Source organism: Schistocerca nitens, chromosome 4, assembly GCF_023898315.1.
Source record: "Schistocerca nitens isolate TAMUIC-IGC-003100 chromosome 4, iqSchNite1.1, whole genome shotgun sequence".
NCBI classification, from domain to species: domain Eukaryota; kingdom Metazoa; phylum Arthropoda; class Insecta; order Orthoptera; family Acrididae; genus Schistocerca; species Schistocerca nitens.
Genome location: NC_064617.1, coordinates 903,978,573 through 903,997,941, shown reverse-complemented (window position 1 = coordinate 903,997,941; position 19,369 = coordinate 903,978,573). Strand labels below are relative to the sequence as shown.

At 38.0% G+C, this 19,369-nt stretch overlaps 1 protein-coding gene across 2 annotated transcripts in view; it reads left to right on the top strand.

Annotated features, from left to right (window-relative positions):
- Positions 1–19,369, top strand: part of LOC126253463 (beta-1,3-glucan-binding protein-like) — a 324,996-nt gene that overhangs the window by 279,429 nt on the left and 26,198 nt on the right. For both annotated transcript variants that reach the window (XM_049954818.1, XM_049954819.1), the window contains exons 7-8: positions 10,195–10,331; positions 17,419–17,520. In XM_049954818.1, the coding sequence (XP_049810775.1) occupies positions 10,195–10,331; positions 17,419–17,520 (239 nt within the window). The remainder of the gene's footprint in view (positions 1–10,194; positions 10,332–17,418; positions 17,521–19,369) is intronic.

Below are 19,369 nucleotides of genomic sequence, written 5' to 3'. Positions count from 1 at the left end.
GGCCTGTGAGACCCTAGACCTCTTTGTTGTGAGCTAGTCGGAAGTGCTATTGTTGAAATACCATATACACCATACCACAGGACTCCTATTACACTCACTTAAAGGTACTGAGAAGATAGCTTCTTGGAAACAAAGGAACGTTCTGGACTGAAATCTTGTTTTTGTTAAGGCAAGGTGCTTCGCTACTCCGAGGGTATCTACTTCTACGTTGGCAGTTGTGCTTGATTCGAATTCTGGAATATTTACTTCGTTTTCATTGGTGAAGGTATTTTGGAAGAATGTGTTTAGTAATTCTCCTTTGGCAGCACTGTGGCTGATAGTATCTCAACTGCTATCGTGTAGAGAAGGCATTGATTGTGTCTGCCGCTAGCATATTTCACATACGATCAGAATCTCTTTGGATGAAGATTTCATTCTTACTAAATGAATCTGTAACTAAATGTCCTGCTTGTCTTTGAATCTTCTCTATTTTCTCTATCAATTCTATTTGGCATGGATCCTAGAGTGACAAACAATATTCAAGTGTTGTTCGAACAAGTGTTAGCTGCCTGCTTTGTTGTGGACTGCAGTCAATCAGGGTAATGTTTTTATCAATCAGGATATCTTTGTACCATTTACTATTTTTGTCTCAAATGGCTGCTGTTTACCTATCTGCATTATTTTCTACTAAAACTAACAGTTTTATTACCTTTATGATTTCTAGTAAGTATTTCAGTTGTCTTTCCACCTTCCACCAAGCTCTTAGGCTTGTGATAATCCTTTAATTGCAGCAGCTGTGAAGAGAGCTTCTGACAATAGTAATATTTTATTTTATTTAGTCCTTCAAATCCTATATGTATAGAATATATACAAGGATATTGGACATGGTTAGGTATTTACAAGATAAAATACAGTTTGTATTCCAATCCTGAGGATTAGATATTGAAGTAATTTAGCACAGATTCATAAATACAACAAACATTACAGGCAACATACAAAGTAGAATATTAATAATGCATCTTTATTTTTGTTGTTTGGCTTTTATATATTTTGTCAGACTGTAAAAGCAATGATCAATTAAATATGCCTTTATTTCAGCCTTAAAACTACAGAGTTTACCTATTGATTTAATATGTTTAGGAAGATTATTGAAAATCTTTATCCCAGTATGTAGTGTGCCTTTTTGGCACAATGATGTTCTCACCTGTTTCACATGAAGGTCAGATTTTTGCCTTGTATTGTGTGCATGTATATCTTCATTTTTTAATAAGATATCTGGGTGTCTATCGATATATTGTTTGACGAAAACTGATGTTTTGTAGATAAAAATGCAAGGAAGAGGAAGAACTGACAGTTTTTTGAATATGGGTCTGCACGATTTCGTATTGTTTACCCCTTCAATAATTCTTAGTATTCTCTTTTGTATCCTGAAAAGTTTAATGTTTGTTGTTGTATTGCCCCAGAAGATTATGCCATATTTAATTACAGAATGCACATAGGAGTAGTATACATTTAACAGGCTGGCTTTGCTGCAACAAGTTTTTAAGATCCGTATCATGTAACAGGTTTTGCTTAGTTTTCTTTGCAAATATTAAATGTGTACCTCCCATTTTGTGTTGTTCTGGAGCCAGAGTCCCAGAAATTTAGTGCTGTCAACACTTTCAAGAACTCTGTCCCTAAGTTATATTTCTGTGTTTGGGTGGTGTCTTCCTTTTACATTATAGAAGTTCAGTGCTACTGTCTTTTCTTTGTTTATAATTAGCTAGTTGTAGCTGAACCACTGTTCTACACTGTTCATTGTTTGGATAGCAGAGTCTTTTAGTTTTTCTTCTGTTTTACCACTAATAAGGAAGCTTGTATCGTCTGCAAATTGGAGGGTAGTTTGGTAATACTTGTTGTACATAAGATCATTGACATAGAGGAGAAACAGAATGGGTCCTGGAATGAGATTTTCACTCTGCAGCGGAGTGTACGCTGATATGAAACTTCCTGGAAGATTAAAACTGTGTGCCGGACCGAGACTCGAACTCAGGACCTTTGGCTTTTGCGGGCAAGTGCTCTACCAACTGAGCTACCCAAGCACGACTCATGCCCCATCCTCTCAGCTAAGCCATGTCTCCGCAATATCCTTTCCTTCAGGATTGCTAGTTCTGCAAGGTTCGCAGGAGAGCTTCTGTTAAGTTTGGAAGGTAGGAGACGAGGTACTGGCAGAAGTAAAGCTGTGAGGACGGGGCGTGAGTCGTGCTTGGGTAGCTCAGTTGGTAGAGCACTTGCCCGCGACTGTGGCTAAGCCATGTCTCCGTAATATCCTTTCTTTCAGGAGTGCTAGTTCTGCAAGGTTCGCAGGAGAGCTTCTGTTAAGTTTGGAAGGTAGGAGACGAGGTACTGGCAGAAGTAAAGCTGTGAGGACGGGGCGTGAGTCATGCTTGGGTAGCTCAGTTGGTAGTGCACTTGCCCGCGAAAGGCAAAGGTCCCGAGTTAGGAGTCTCGGTCCTGCACATAGTTTTAATCTGCCAGGAAGTTTCAGAATGGGTCCTAATACTGGTCCTTGAGGGACACCATATTTTACATTTTCATATCCTGAATAGTAGTAGCTGATTTTGTTATGGTCAGTATATTGCACTTCAACCACCTGTTTGCGACCACATAGGTATGTCTTGAGCCCCTCATTGGATATACCTCTAATTCCTAACTGGTCAAGCTTCTGCAGTAGGGCATTATGGTCAATGACGTCAAAAGCTTTAGATAAATCAAGACATATGCCTGTCACAAACTCACTTGCATCCAGTTTAGTATAGATTTCATTAAGAAATTCAAATATTGCACTTTCTGTTGAATAGCCTTTCCTGAAGCCATGCTGTGAAGGAGAGAGAATTTTATTTTTATTTAGGAAATCAGACAATCTCTTATAAAAAACTTTTTCTAAAATTTTAGAAAATACAGGCAGTAGGGCTATTGGTCTATATTTGAAACACATTCTGGATTTCCTTTTTTGAACAGTGGTTTCAGCTTTGCTGTTTTTAAGCATGAAGGGAAGGTTCCTGATGCCAGTGAGCTGTTGCACAAATGTGTCAAGGGTTCAGCTAAGGCAAGACAGCATTTTTTAATAATTGCATCTGGTATTCCATCAATTCAACATGAGTACCCTGTTTTCAAGCTTTTTATAACTGATAAAATTTCTTCAGAATTTGTGGGTGAAAGGAACAAAGATATAGACACATTTCTCACACTATTGCATGATGGAGGTGATATTTTGTTTTGTTCTTCCAGTCCACTCACCAACTGTTCACTTACGTTTGCAAAATATTTGTTGAAGATCCCTGCAATTTCTGTTGGGCAAGAAATCATTTGTCCTTCATAACATAAGTTCATATTTTTATATTGTTTAGTTTCACTTGTTTGTTTTTTTATAACTTCCCATATAGCTTTAGATTTGTTTTTTGAATTTTCAATGTATTTGTCATTTGCCATTGTTTTAGCTTTCCTTACAATTCTTCAGGTACAAATGAAATTCATGAGGCATGTTCTGTGTCTTTGCTATATCGTGTGATCTTCTTGTCTCTGCACAAGATATTCTAATACCTGTTGTAATCCATTTGTTCTTTTTTAAGTTAGGTTGACATTTTTCCTTTTTAGTGGGTTTCAGCTTCAAAGTATGACATGAAGATTTCCATGAATTTTTCAAACTTTTTGTTAGTATTTTCACAAGTATACACTTCATACCATGTTTCTTCACTTAGTCTCTGTACAAAAAGGTTTATTTGTTTGTTAGTGAATTTCCTTGCTTCTTTTACAAGTTCCTCTTTCTCAGTTGTTTCACTTGGGGTGTGCAAAGCAATAAACTGTGCATAGTGATCACTGAAGCCAGTATTAAGATTTCCGGCATAGAAATTGTGATTTACATTTGTGTTTATTAATATCTGATCAATTGTTGAGCTAGTTGTTGGTGTAACTCTTGTAGGAGAGTCTATGGTGGCTTTTATGTTATATGTTTCCAGTAGGGTCATGAAGCTTTGCTGGTCTTTTGAGATTTCTTGAAAATCAATATTAAAATCTCCACTTACGATCACTGTTTTGTTGAAGTTTTTTATAGTATTTAAAGCTGCTTCTAGTTGGTGACAGAAATCATTTAAGTTCCCATCAGGGCTCCTATATACACAGATGATTATTAATTTTAATGCGGAGAGTTCAACTGCGGATACTTCAAAAATTTTCTCTTCAGCTAACAGTTCAATGGGTTTTATGTTACTATAATCAATGCCACTTTTAACAAATATACATGACCCTCCATGACTGGATGTAATTCTAGAAAATGATGAAGAAAGATTGAAGTCTGCAAGTTTTGTGACTGACATTGCATCTTTAGGCAGCCAGTGTTCAGTTATACACACTACAGAAACATTTTTTAGCTCATCAGTACATAAAATTTCAACTTCACTTAATTTGTTTAGCAGTGACTGGACATTTTGATGAATCAGCATGAAATTAAAGGGTTTGTTAGGCTTTGGCATATTGTTAGACTTTGGCATATTTAATTGATCACTTACCTTTACCTTGTCAATAAAAAATCATTCAGGTGTGCTGGAAGTACTGCTTTTCTTTTCCCGACTGCACCTATTCTTCTATTATCATCTGCAGCAGAATTTTCTTCTGTGTCTGGCTCCCCTGGTAGTTGTTCAGCTGCTGCTCCTACTGTTGATAATATTGCTGCTGATGTTAGAGCTGGGTCTGCAATTGGTAGAGCTGTTACTGCATTCATTGTGCCTGAATATTGGAGGCACCTAGTTCCTTCTTTTGTTGTTGATGTTGGTGAGTGAGGTCTTGCTGGCATTGTTTCCTTCGATTATTTGGGGGGCCAATCCAGGATGATTTTGCTTTTGAGTGTTTGATGCCTCTTGGTGATAATTTCTCCAATTTTTCCGATGAGCAGTTTTTTCCCCATGTTGTTAACGTGCAATCCATGTAATGTGTGGAATCTGCGCCCAATATTATTAACATTTACGAGTTCTACATTTCTGAAATGTTTGCAAAGTAATGAAATTTGTTGGTTGGCATTGATTATTTCTTTATTTACGCATGACCAAGACGGTAAGTCATGCCGATGTGGAATGTTCAGCACTAAAACATTTGTGTGTGTCAACTGTCCTAAGCACCTTTTTAGTTCTTGTTTTGTTTTGTGGGTTTCGTTTTTATATACATGATTTGACCCACCAATTAGCGCAACAAAGTCTTCAGAGGATAAGTCAGCAATGTCTGTGGATCGTACATGATTGAAAACTTCCAACATAGAAGCACCAGGCTTTATGTAAGCGATTGTTTGCAAACTGGACTGATTGTTCAGAAGGCGAGCAAATCCACGACCATGACTGTCTGCCATCAAAACTACTTTTCTTCATTTAGGTTTCTCTGCCTGTTTAGAAGGTCCACCGTCGTTATGGCCAAACAATTTAGTATCAGCGCTGGACAAATACTTGATATTTGGGTCACGCAAGTGTTCAGGTCTTTCAGTTTCATTTCCTTTCATAACAGTAGTTGAGTTTTTAGGCATTCTTTTGGATGTATCACTCCGCGTATAAGCCGAGCAGTGCCAGGTCAATTCAAGAACAAGGGAGTACCCAAAACAAAAACTGGAATTATTTTTTAAAAGCTATATATTTCAAAATTGTTTACAAAAGAACCATATTCCCTACAAAATACTTTCCATTACAACTTATACAATTGTCCTACCAGTGCTTCCACTGTTTGAAACATTTTTGTAGTCATCTTTAGAAATGGCTGACAGCTACTCCCTTGTTCATTTTTTGACTTCCACTACGTTGTCAAATCGGAGTCATTTCATGCCTGTTTTCATGCATGGAAATAAGATACATTTGCAGGGAGTCAGGTCAGGTGAGTAAGATGCATGGGGCAGTGGAACCATGCCATTTTTAACCAAAAACTATCTAACAGAGATGGCTGTGCATGCAGGTGCATTGTTCTGTTGGAAGGACCAGTCTCCTGTCTGCCACAAATCAAGTCTTTTTTGATGAACACTGTTGCATAGTGTTAAAACTTATGAAAATGGCCTGTAAGCACAAGCTTTCGAATTTTTTCAATATTTTCGTCAATTTGAGCAGTTGATAAATGTCCAGAATGAGGTTTGTCATCAATCGACATGTTGCCATTTTTGAATGGAGCAAACCTTGCACACTTGAATTTTTCCCATAGTGTGATCTTGGTAAGCTGTTTTTAACATTAAAACAGTTTCAGCAGCATTTTTACTGAGTAGAAAACAAAATTTCACAGCTGCACATTGTTCACTTGAACTTACCATCATAAAAAACAAAACAAGAACAAACAGCGCTAGCATAAACTGCTACTGCAGATAAACAGAACAAGCCAGGTCGAAAACACAGGCTGCTCTGAACTGGCAGTGAATTGTACTATACACACCTTGCGATAGAAATGTGTACTATGCAAGCTCCATCCACGGCAATGATATTCTGGTTTCTTTTTTTGGGTACCCCCTCATATCTTGATATTTGAAAGTAAACTTGTAGGACTGGATTAACACTGTTTGTTTCCACTTCGCATTAACAGCTTATTTCCTTTTGACATGATCTAAATTTACCCTGAACATTAAATAGCCTAATGGAAAAATACTACATTTTTTAAGACTGGTCTAAAATTATTCTGAATGACAGTGTAACTTTGTACCAGTATCAAAATTGATAGTTTACTCTAATAGAACTTACTTAGTACACATTTTCACCTTCCCAAGCACTCAATAATCATAGATGTAAAATGTTACAATGTCTGTTGTGATGTGTAGCTTGTTTTGTGTCAAGTATTTTCAAAAATGGAAAAAAGTGGTACAAAGTTTGTAAGACCAACAGATCCAAAGTTGTATTTCCCATCACCAGTATAAAAAGGTCTTGCCTCTGTAAATTCTTCATAGGTGGTGGACCAAGAATGTTGGTCCTGAATCCATGTACAGTACTATGCTGCTCAAGTTGTACTGAATTACCTGAAATGAACATTGCTTCTCTAATGAGAGGTTCTCCAATGGTTGTTGACTGCTTTGCAGTTGCAGCTTTTTGAAGTCACAAATCCAGTGATGCAGCTTCTGGCAATAGACACAAGTACCTGATTTCATAAAATGGCTGGCTTTTTGCCAGAATTTTTAGGAGTGCTATTACTTGCTACATATGCTAAAGTTTCACATTTATCATTTGTGTTGATTATATGTTCCTCAATGGCAAGTAGGGATATCAGATTACTAAGTGTTGATTCACTTGCTTGCAAAGATTCCTATCCATTATTGCCATTTAAACTTACAAACTCACACCAAACCTCTATCAGTAACATAGGTGGAATTGAAGTAGTGGACACAGAAGGCTGCAGATTTCTAGGTATTCACCTAGATGAAAATCTAAGATGGGTAAACCATATCAAATTTTTATGCAATAAAATCAGCAGTTCATTACATCTAATCAGCCAGTTATCAAAGGTAGTTCCACATCAGACATTAAAAACAATTTATTATGGAACCATTTTTCCACAGATTAATTACGGGATAGAGATATGGGGTTGTGCTGCCGACATACATATGAACAGAATATTAACCCTACAGAAAAGAGCAATCAGAATTATCCATGGATTAGGGTATAGAGATTCATGCAGGGAAATGTTTGTCCATCATAAATACCTAACAGTCTACTCACTGTATCTTTACAAATTAATTATATTTTTTGTGACACATCAAAACAAAGAAACAAAGTGCTCTGATATGCATGCCTATAATACAAGAAATAAAGACTGCTACTACAGACAAAGAACAAAATTAAAAACAACAGACCATAGTCCATGCATTAGTAGTGAAACTGAAACATTTCTTGATTGACAAATGTTTATACTCTTTAAGTGAATATTAATATTAAACTAAAATAAGTTATTGTGTATATATATATATATATATATATATATATATATATATATATATATATATATATATATATATATATATATATTGTACTAAACTTGTAAAAAAATGCTATGACGTTTGCAAAAGACACCAGTTGGTGTCTCCATGCAAAAAAAATACAATAAATAAAAAAAATAAAAATAAATAAAATAAATAAATACTTGTATGCTCGTGATGAGACTCATCAAAATTTTTATAATAATTATCTGATCAGGTATTTGCTCACCTAGAATCTCAAGCAATGTGCAGATCTTCAATTCTAGCAACATCTATCATTATGTCGCCAGTTGCTTTTTTTGCAAAACTAAACCACTGCTGCACTATGATGTACCTAAACACTGGATCAAATTTTTGTTCATAATTAGATATTAACTTGTCCTCATTTCTGTCGACATGTTGCAGTTTGTAATATGAATTATGGTTTTTTCCTTCACCTAATGTAGCAATGATTCATTTAGTTGTTGTGTCACAATTTGCTCAGGCTGCAACCAGCTTGCTGTTCATATCATTATCAAATGGTTCTTCAGGCAGGTTGTATGCACCATCAATAACAGTCCAAGCATTGTGTAATTTTGATGCTATTAATAGTTGAAAATTCCAAGAATGCCAAATTTCAACGTCTTTGAGTTTATTTATGCAGATCTTCTTGTTCGCAGTCTTGAGGTTAAGTTATTTTGCTCTTTTTGTATAGTCAGAAAACTAACCTCACCTGGTACTATAGCATGTGAATTGTTAATATGAGCCTGGTACTAACTTTTCAGTAAATATTGTTTGAAGTAAATGGTTGTAGCTCTGTCATAATGATTATTTTTTGGCCAACAAATCAAACATAATAAAAATGTATTTTATTTGTTAGACATGAAATACTCAAATATGTACAGATACTTCAAGAGGCAAATAAAATCCGCATTGCTGAGATTGTTTATGAGAACTGGTGATTCCTGTTCCAAAGATTTCATCTATTAAGTGTGCTAGAATTTGCGCTGATGAGGCGAAATATAATGACCACCTGTTTAATAGCATGTTGGTCCACATCTGGAACTCAATACAGCAATGTGATAAGTTTTTAAGAGGTCCTTGGTAGATTTCCAGAGGTATGTAACACCAGATGTCTGTGCACAGGTAATGCAACTACCATGAGTTATGGGCTGGTGATTTGTGGATGCAGAGCTGACTCCCGATAGTGTCCCAGATGTGTTGCATCATTATCAGATTAGACAAGTTTGGTAACCAGAACATCACTGTGAGTTCACTATCATGCTCCTCAAATCACATAGCATGATTCTGGCCGTGTGTTATGGACAGTTGTCCTGTTTGAAAATACCATCACCACTGGGGAAGACATAAATCATAAAGGGATGCAGACGTTCCGCAATAGTGTTCATGTTGTCAGCAGTTGTCATGGAAGGTCGTATGGAAGCCCAGGTAAATGCCCCCAATAGTGTAATACTACCCCCATTGGCATGTGGTCTTAACTTAGTGCATGTTTCAAACAGTCATTCACCTGAGTGATAGTATATCCAGGCAACCGTTGATCTGGCGCATCAAGAAATATTATTCATTCAACAATGTAATATATCCTCTTTGATCCATCATCCAGTCTTGACGATCTCATGTCCTCTGTTATCATAATTAATGATGTCAGTGAGTCAACATAGGAACAAATAGGGGACATCTGCTGCAGAGCCTCATGTTCAACGCTTTGTGCTGGACAGTGGATTTCTCCATTTACAGTTCTTGTCATCGCTAGAATGATTCCGGATATGTGTCTGCTCCACTTACATACTTCCTTACCACATCATGCCTGCAACCCTACCAGGTGGCATTCAGTCTCACTGGCTGTAATGTTTTGGCTCATCAATGTATCTTGTGACTGGTGCCAGAATGTTGATTTTTATGCAATAGAGTGATAGCTTAACTATTTCATTTACAGACTTCTCAGTTCAAGAACGTTTTATTTTACCTCAGGCATAAGAATATAGGTAAAAATCTGAAGGCAAATGTGTCATTTAACATTTGTGGGTTTCAAGTAGCAGAACAATGTTTATTTTTCAGATGATACAATAAAAATGTTGACAGTCTACTAATAAATCATGTAATTCAGTAGTGTCTATATAATTTTTCCCTCATTCCAAAATATAATTTTGTTTACTTGTTTTTGCTGTTCAAATTTACACAATAATAACAATATGGTTTTAATTTTTTTTTGTTATTTGGTGCTGAGAGGATCACAATGCTAATTAAATTTTCAGATCAGCTGGTGTTTGTTGTTGATGGTATGGAGATTGGAAGAGTTCGACCACCACTAGGTGGCTTTAGTGGCTTGCAAGAATTTGCTTCATCACCTACAGTTCCTTGGAAGTCTAAACTTGCACCATTTGACAGAGAGGTATGATTCTTTACAATTTCTTTATAGTTTCTTATATCTACAAGTGCGCTGGATGTGTAATCTTTCACTGTTTAACAAAGAGGTATTCTTTATCATTTCTTTATAATTTCTTATTTTTACAAGGGTATGCTGACAAGTAATTGCTCTGAATTTTTATGTAAATCTCATAAAGCTTTTTAAATAAAACAAATGTTATTAACATTCTACATGTTTATTCTTCACACCTATTGCAGCCCTCTGCTGCTAGAAGGCTCCAAATGGTAGCATGTAACATGCTGGTGTGAAATGTAACCATGTCATTGCATGAGAAACAGCATGCTGTAATTGGGTTTTGAATTCAAAGAGTTTGTCTGCACATGCTGCACCCTCTCCTTCAGCATGACAATGTCAGACCACACATGGGCACTGTGTCATCTGCAACAATCCATCACCTTGTGTTCGTTGTCATCAAAAAACCTCCATACACTCCTGATTTGGCCCCATTCAATGTTCATCTGTTTCCAAAACTTTAAGATCACCTTCAAGCACTTCATTTTGAGTGTGTTTCACTTTGATAGTAAAGGAATGCTTGGTGCAGTGATGAGCTTGATGCAGATACCTTGGATAGCATTGTGTGCCTTTATTACAATCACAATTACAAGAACATTAACAGAAAACAGTGCTAAAACCCAGGAAGACATCAAAGGTCAAAAGTATAAAGGAGATGACACACCACCCAGTTGAAGTGCAATGAGGATATACACTGGTAGTTGTGTTTGTCTCTCCCATTTGCAGGAGCACTGGTTTAAGACACTTGATGTAGACCACTTCCTCTCAGTCACTGTGCCATATCTTGAAGGTGGGGGGGGGGGGGGGGGGGGTTGAACAGCTGTAAATGGACCTGTAGAAGATGGTGTAAGTGGAGGAAGGACTGAGTTTTCATGAAACGACACATTTGAAAAGCTGAACAAGTCCTTATGCATAAAAATCTGTTTATCCCCATGCAGCTTTGGTAGTGTCATAGGGAAAAGAGCCATATTTTCACATAGGTTTGCCCCAAAATTTCCATTGTTGCTGGGAGGTCTGTCGGTTTGTCAGATCACAATTATGCTGGTAGCGGCAACATTTTTCCACAGAGTAATTAAGGAGAAGAATGAGTGCCTTAGTTCCTCCTTGAGTGTAGGCCTCAATCCTAGCAGGACCACCTTCAGAGTGCAGTGGAATCTTTGCACCATTCCATTGCTGGAATATTGATAACTATTTGTATGGATGTGGTTGCACCCACAGAGATGAAGCAGTTCTTAGAATAATGCTGCCTCGCACTGTCTACACCTGTCAGTCATAATAGTTTGTGGCACTCCAAATAGTGCTATCTGTCCATTAAGTACTCTCTTTTTATTTTAAATTCAGTGCATTAGTATTTGTAAAATGACTTTCATATAGTGTTCATTAAAAAATGACAATCATTCCACTTGGGACCTGTTTGTTTTAGTTGTAAATATTTGTCATGTATTGTTGTTTTTCTGACATGTTCCACATCCTGGAGGACCTCCTCAATACAGATCAGTTGGAATGAAAGTAAATCTAATCTAATCTAATCTTGGCCACAGTTGTGGTAATGACGTCTGCCACCAGAAATACTTTGGCCATGTTGTAAGGTGATCCACTATGGTAAGTAAATAGTAGTGGCCATTTTAGCAGGGTAGTGGCCCTACCAGTTTCACATGAATGTGACCAAATCTTGCTGAGGATGTGATATGTTCCCTGTGGGGCCAACAATATGTCTTCCCACCTTGCACTTATGACATCTCTCACATTATTGTGTCCACTTATGGCTGTCTTTATTCACTCCAGGCCACACCACCTTCCTCATCAACACTCACCCCATAGTTCTCACTACCAGGTGTTAAAGGCTAATTATGCCTTGAAAACTGCTTGACAGAAATTTCTGGGACATAACATACATCATATTATCTGCACTGTTGCACCATAACGTTAAATCTCCTGCCGATGTTTTTACATGCATGAATGTCAAATTAGATTGTCTATTCATTCATAATTCATGTAATTTTGGGTCAAGAGTTCATGCTTGGGCAATGCGGTTCCTGTTTACTGCTTTTATACTCACACAACACAGTGATAAGCAATCAGCCACAATGTTTTTGTTACTGCTAATATGGTGGACATCCATGGTGAATTATGAAATAAAATCAGTGTGTCTGAGGAATTTCAGCAAGCCTTTTGGAGTCTCCTTGCTGAAGAGTGATGTTACGGTCTGTGTAAATAGTCAAAATGCGGCCTTCAATTGAATATCTGAAGAGACAGACAGCTGCATATGCTATGAAAAGTTCCCTGTCTATAGTACTCAAAGCCTTTTACATTGGTATGAGCAACAGGGCAGAAAAAGGGAAAGGCTGCCAAGTGCCATCAACAAGTTCCTGAAGTGCCACTCCCACAATTGTCTGGCTGCCATCCACCATAATGGTCTGATGCATTAATCTGAGGGTGAGAAAGCAGTACTGCCCTTGCAGCACCCTCTTTTACTCTGTCGAATGATATCATCAGCTCTGAGGAACTTTTTGCACCAGCCAAGTGTTTGCCTTTGAGTAGTTTTGTTAATGTGATGCCTGGGGAAGATGACGGTGGTAATAATTAAGCATTCCTAGACACCACCTTAAGTCCTTCAATGTTACGTGCAGTGGAACCTGTTGTATGGCTGACACATGCTTCATCACCAGTCAACCCATCTACTGATACCTAAAAACCAAAGAACTTTTCTTTGTTATAACTAAAAAGATACTTGTCTAAACTGATCACCCTGCCAGAATTTTGGAGTCACAAGGAAACTTGACGTAAGTGAGACTTGCATTCCTCCTGAGACTTCAAAAAATTAAAGATATTATCCATGTAGCAAAATGAAAATTTCAGCCCACACAGCACATGACTTGTTTGAGCAATGTTTTTCAACTCAAAGGGCAGTTAACAATAATTGAATAAATCAAAGAGCATGGTGATCGTCATCTTGTGAATGACTAATAGGAATACAGGAATTTGTGAATGTGCCCATGTGCAATTGATTATGCTAAAAAAATATGCAGCTGCCACTGAATTGTTCACATCCATGATATGTGGAATAGGGTATCTATCTGGTATAGTTATGAAAGTTAACACTCGATAGTCTCTGCACAGCCTCCATGTACAGTCTCATTTCTGGGTCATACATAGAGGTGATGCTTATTGACTATCTGATGGCCTTGTCATGCATTGGTGCATTTGCCTAGCTGCCACTAGTTTTCCAGGCATGAGATGGCATGACTCGGCTGCTACTGACTGTCATGGCATAGTGCGAATGAAAAATTGCATGTTGTGTGTGCGTTTGCTCTTGATAGGATATGTGGTAATTCTTCCACGAGGCTGTGCCATTCATTATGTTAAAACGCTGCTGTGACTGTTGCATTCTGCAATAATCCTCTCTTAATGTCCACTGCGAGGTCAAAGTTGTGTAAGAAATCAGTGCCTAGAATTGGTTTGGTGACATCAGCTACTAAGAAATTCCATGTTGTGTGCTCTTGAAAGCCAAGATCTAACATAAATGATTTGCTTCTGTAAACTTTGATTGCCGAGTTATTTGCTGCTGTTAAATGTAGAGGAGCAGCTGTGCTGTCCAGTTGAAGTGAAATGAAATGTTCGTGGCTAGGGCCTCCTGCCAGGTTGACCGGTCGCTTGTTGCAAGTATTTTTAGTTCACATCACTTCGGCGATGGGGATGAGATTATGATGAAGACAACACAAAAACCAGTCTCTGAGCAGAGAAAATCCCTGACCCAACAGGGAATCAAACCCGGGCCCCTTTGCATGGCATTCTGCTGCACTGAAAACTCGGCTACTGAGGCGGACCACTGTCCAGTTGGAACAGTCCTTTAGGTAACACATTGACATCTGTTCCTATATCTCCCAAAAACTTCTTTTTGGAGCATCTATCCATTACTATAGCTGCTTTGCCCAGTTTTCCATGGTTGTGAATCCTACCCTCAGATTGTGATAGTGTCCATAGAAGTAGAGCTCTTCAAAGCAGGAATTTTCATAACCTGGTGTAGCTGCACTGTGATATATTACTTCCATGGTGGCTACCAGCTCAAAGCTGCCTAGCTGCTTGCCTGTTGTTTCAAGCATATGGAACACAGTATCCCATTTGGATCAGCCTCCTGCATGTTGTTAACATGGGTATCTTGTGCTGAACACCTGAGTGTGCACTTCAAAGATTACCATTTGCGAATGTCTCCTGTGAATCAAGGAGCAAATCACATACGTATGTGGGTGACTTAATATTTCTACGTGATGACCTGGAGTGCCCTTTAGAGGCTGTCAAATGCTTTTGGGTACCGAGATGGTGTAGAACATTTGCAAACCTTGTCACTGAATCTTTGGTGAAGCCAATATCAAGAGGATCTGTTTCTTCATGAACTCTTGTCATATTCCATGTAGTCTTGCCATTGTACAATGCCTGTGCTAGCTTCTCCTATGCATTCTTAGTTATGCAGGGCTGTCACCTGTGCAACCAAACTGTGAACTGTTTGTGCAAACTATTCGATTGTGGTAGCTTGTGCCTTGCTCATTATGCTTGATCTTGGGCTACCATGCTCACTTGTTTCCAACATTCTTGGTTCAGGGCCCCCAGCTGACGTAATACTGTCTATAATGTTGCTTGCTTAGTATTCATGCCACCATTGCTTCTGCTCATCCTGGAAGCACTTGCAAAGATACCCTTTTTTCTGCAGCCAAAATGATTCTCATGTTTATGGGGAGTCTTTTAAGACACAACATGTGTACCTATTGCTCTGGCATTAAATCTAGCCCTGCTAGTAAGTTCATGTAGAAGTTGACAAGGAGATCTGTTGCCTAAACCATCATCTGCCCTAACTTTTGTGTCCTGTGCCCCAGAGAGAGGGCGAAGTTTTTTATGAAACAATTTTGTAATACTCTATAGTTATGGGTGGGCAAAACATCTTCAGGGAAGATGCATCATTATTGATTTTGTACTGGCAAAAATGCTTTCTGCGTCTAAGAACCAAAGTTCTGGACATCCTGAACGCTGTTAATTTCACATGTTGCGCTGTCCTACCTTGTGTTGTTGGCTGTAGTATATGCTGTTGCTGTTGTTGTGGAGGGTCAGTACCTGCACCAACACTGAAATGTGGAGGCAGCCTGTTAACATAATCCTCCCGTTTTGTCCCTCTGTTCTCCAGTGGTGTCAACACTTCTCATTCTAATCCCAGTCACCACCAAAAGAATGCTTGGGACAATGGTGAGCTTGATGCAAACAACCTGGATAGCATTATACACCTTTATTACTGTTATAGTCCCAAGAGCACAAAATCAGGATCAGTATGAAAGAGATAGCATACTTCTCACTTGAATTCATTTTTTACAGATGATTCATTGGTCACCACAATAAAGATGAAGTGGTGGAATCAGAGGTGATGTTGTGGCTCTTTCAACAAAGTCAAACATTCTACAATAATGGTATCAACAAAGTGGTCTCTCGTTGGGAGGAATGTGTTTGTGCCCCGGATAATTATGTTGAGAAATAAATAAGTAGACGTGAAGAATAAAGATGTAGTGTGATAATAATGTTTGTTTCACTGAAAAAAGCTGTAAGAATTTTCACATAAAAAAGTTGGAGGCATTACTTTTCAGAATGCCCTCATAGGTACTTCTCCAACATGCCCACAGCATTTGGAGATTTTAGAATAAATTCATCAGATTGCTTAATATATTTTTGTTTATTATGACTTTTTGACTAATGATATCATCATATTTGTAATCAACACCTCACATTCTTATGTTACTTGAATTTTAATTAGATATTTGATGATCGTAGTAGCCAAAATGTCATAATGAATGTAAATATTTTAAACAGTCTAGGGCTTTTTGTTAAAAAAAACCACTATTATTACAGACTCATTTAGAGAATTTATTTTCATTATTAATAACCACTTGAATTGCTGAAATGGGAGATCACTGCACAAAACACTTGCATATCTAGGACTGAATATGAGTCTTTGAACTTGTAACATATTATAAATTTGATTTAGGATTATATAAACTTGTTAGTTCTGTTCCACTGTCTGACAAGTGAGAGAGAGCCCACTGAAGGAATTTTGTTTTATTGTGATGACATTTAAAAAAGCATTTTAAAATACTTTTGTAATTGTTGCAGTAAGAAAATAAAAGATGATAGTTTTCAGCACAATCTCCTCTGACAATGTCATTTTTTTACAATGAGGAAGTTATTCCTTTGTTGTCCTATAGATGTTGTGAAGCATAGGATTTTCCTTGAGAATATTGGAATGTACCCCGCAGAGAAACCAGCTCAGTCCATGTAAATCAGCCTCCTTTGCCTACAATATCTAGGTAAGGTGGTGGAATTTTGTTGGAGCAGTTGGGGCAATGAACTGCACGCACGCACAACAGCCAGTGGGCCTGTACAGTACCAACAGTGGTAGACTGTGCAGGCTCTCACACAAGTAGTGACATATTGTGAGAAAGAATCAGGAGTCACTGTGAAGAGAAGCGGCTGCAAGTTAGGAAAAACAAGTTTTGTCTGTGGTGTAACTCCTTCCAACCATTGTGAGAAAATGATATCCTATTAACTCACATCCATATTGAGTACCTGAGACACGTGGTTTTCTCTGAAGCATAAACATTTCAAACAGTGCACACAGTCTGTTAAGCACAGGGCTGCCCATCGTTTGAACAAGTTGTTGCTCTCTGATTTTAGTGATGTATCTTAAGTTGTCAGATGCCTGTTAAATTTTTTGCCTCTCATCCTGACACCTACTATAAGTTCTAGAGATTGACAGTTGGTACCTCAAGATGAGTTATACCGTAAAGGTTTAAAAGTTTTCTCTTATCTAGTTCTTCACAGACTATCATTCAATTTAATATGATATGATATATACAAATACATTTATAATTAATTTCACCATATATTTATTTGCTAGGCAAATTTAAATATTAGCAAATGACCACTAATAATCATATTGTCATGTATCTGTAGTCTTACAGTAAAAAATACTTTCTGCTATGCAACACACCTTTTATTACAGTTCTACATTACTTTGGGTGTTGGAGTTGGAGGACATCTAGAATTTCCTGATGGGTGTTTATCACATAAGCATCCAAAGCCATGGAGAAACAGGGAAACAAAGGTAAAATACACATTGGCTTCAAGTATATTTCATTCCTAACTTGTAAAATTACTACATTAAGTGTTTCATTGATCACATTCACTATATATTTATGTGATATGGAATGCTTGAACTGGTTTACAAATACAACACTTTATGTCACTGACTCTACAGTTACATGCTGTCAGGCCTGATAATCTAGTGTTAATGCCTGGAAACAGAGAGTTCACAGGATCCATTCGTGGCTGGGCCACAGATTGTTTACAGTCTATCTTTAAACTATCCTTAACTTCTCAGTGATGTGAGGAGTGTTGTGGCCTTCACCATTACTATTAAGTCATGTCTGGGTGTTACATGTGGTAGTATTGAGGTTCCCATGTGGAAGTAAAGAACACTTTATTCATGCCACAAAATCAAAGTCACGTGCCAAGTGTAACGTAACTTCTGTTTAAAACTACCGTTTGAAGTATGTGTCACTTAACTGTCTGCAGATAATTCTACTTTGTTAATAGTAATAATACATGGTGTATCGAAAAGAATTATCCAGTTTAAAGAAATCGTAACTATTATGTTATTTGAGATACACTATCAAAAGTATCTGGACACCTCCAAAAACATATTTTTTTCTGTATTAAGTGCATTTTACTGCCACCTACTGCCAGATACTCCATATCAGTGACCTCAGTAGTCCTTAGGCATCATGAGAGAGCAGAATGGGGTGCTTCACAGAACTCACAGACTTTGAACGTGGTCAGGTGACTGGGTGTCACTTGTATCATATGCGAGATTTCCACACTCCTAAACATCCCTAGGTCTATCATTTCTGATGTGTTAGTGAAGTGGAAATGTGAAGGGACACATACAGCACAAAAGCATACATGACAACCTCGTCTCTTGACTGACAGAGACCACCAACAGTTGAAGAGGGTTGTAATGTGTAATAGGCAGACATCCATCCAGACCATCACACAGGAATTCCAAACTGCATCAGGATCCACTGCAAGTACTATGAAAATTAGGTGGGAGGTGAGAAAACTTGGATTTCATAGTCGAGCAGCTACTCATAAGCCACACATCATGCTGGTAAATCATAAACAATGCCTCGCTTGATGTAAAGAGCATAAACATTGGACAACTGAACAGTGGAAAAATGTTGTGTGGAGTGACGAATCACAGTACACAATGTGGCAATCCAATGGCAGGGTGTGGGTATGGTGAATTCCCACTGAATGTCATCTGCCAGCATGTGTAGTGCCAACAGCAAAATTCGGAGGCGGTGTGTTATGGTGTGGTTGTGTTTTTCATGGAGGGGCTTGCACCCCTCATTGTTTTGCATGGCACTATCGCAGCACCGGCCTACATTGATGTTTTAAGCACCTTATTCCTTCCCACCATTGAAGAGCAATTTGGGGATGGCAGTTGCATCTTTCTACACAATCGAGCACCTGTTCATAATGCATGGACAGTGGCAGAATTATTACATGACAATAACATTCCTGTAATGGACTAGCCTGCACAGAGTCCTGACCGGAATCCTATAGAACACGTTTGGTATGTTTTGGAATGCTGACATCATGCGAGGCCTCATCGACCAATATCGAAACCTCTCCTCAGTGCAGCACTCCTTGAAGAATGGGTTGTCTTCCAGCACCTGATTGAACATACGTATGCAAGAGTGGAAGCTGTTATCAAGGCAAATGGTGGGCCAACAGCATATTGAATTCCAGCACTACCGATGGAAGGCACCACTTGTAAGTCATTTTCAGCCAGGTGTCCAGATACTTTTGATCACATAGTGTATGTGCATGAGAAATTTACTGTTGGAAAGGGCAATCTCTCGAGTTTTACATTTTGCGTGGTGTGGGTCATT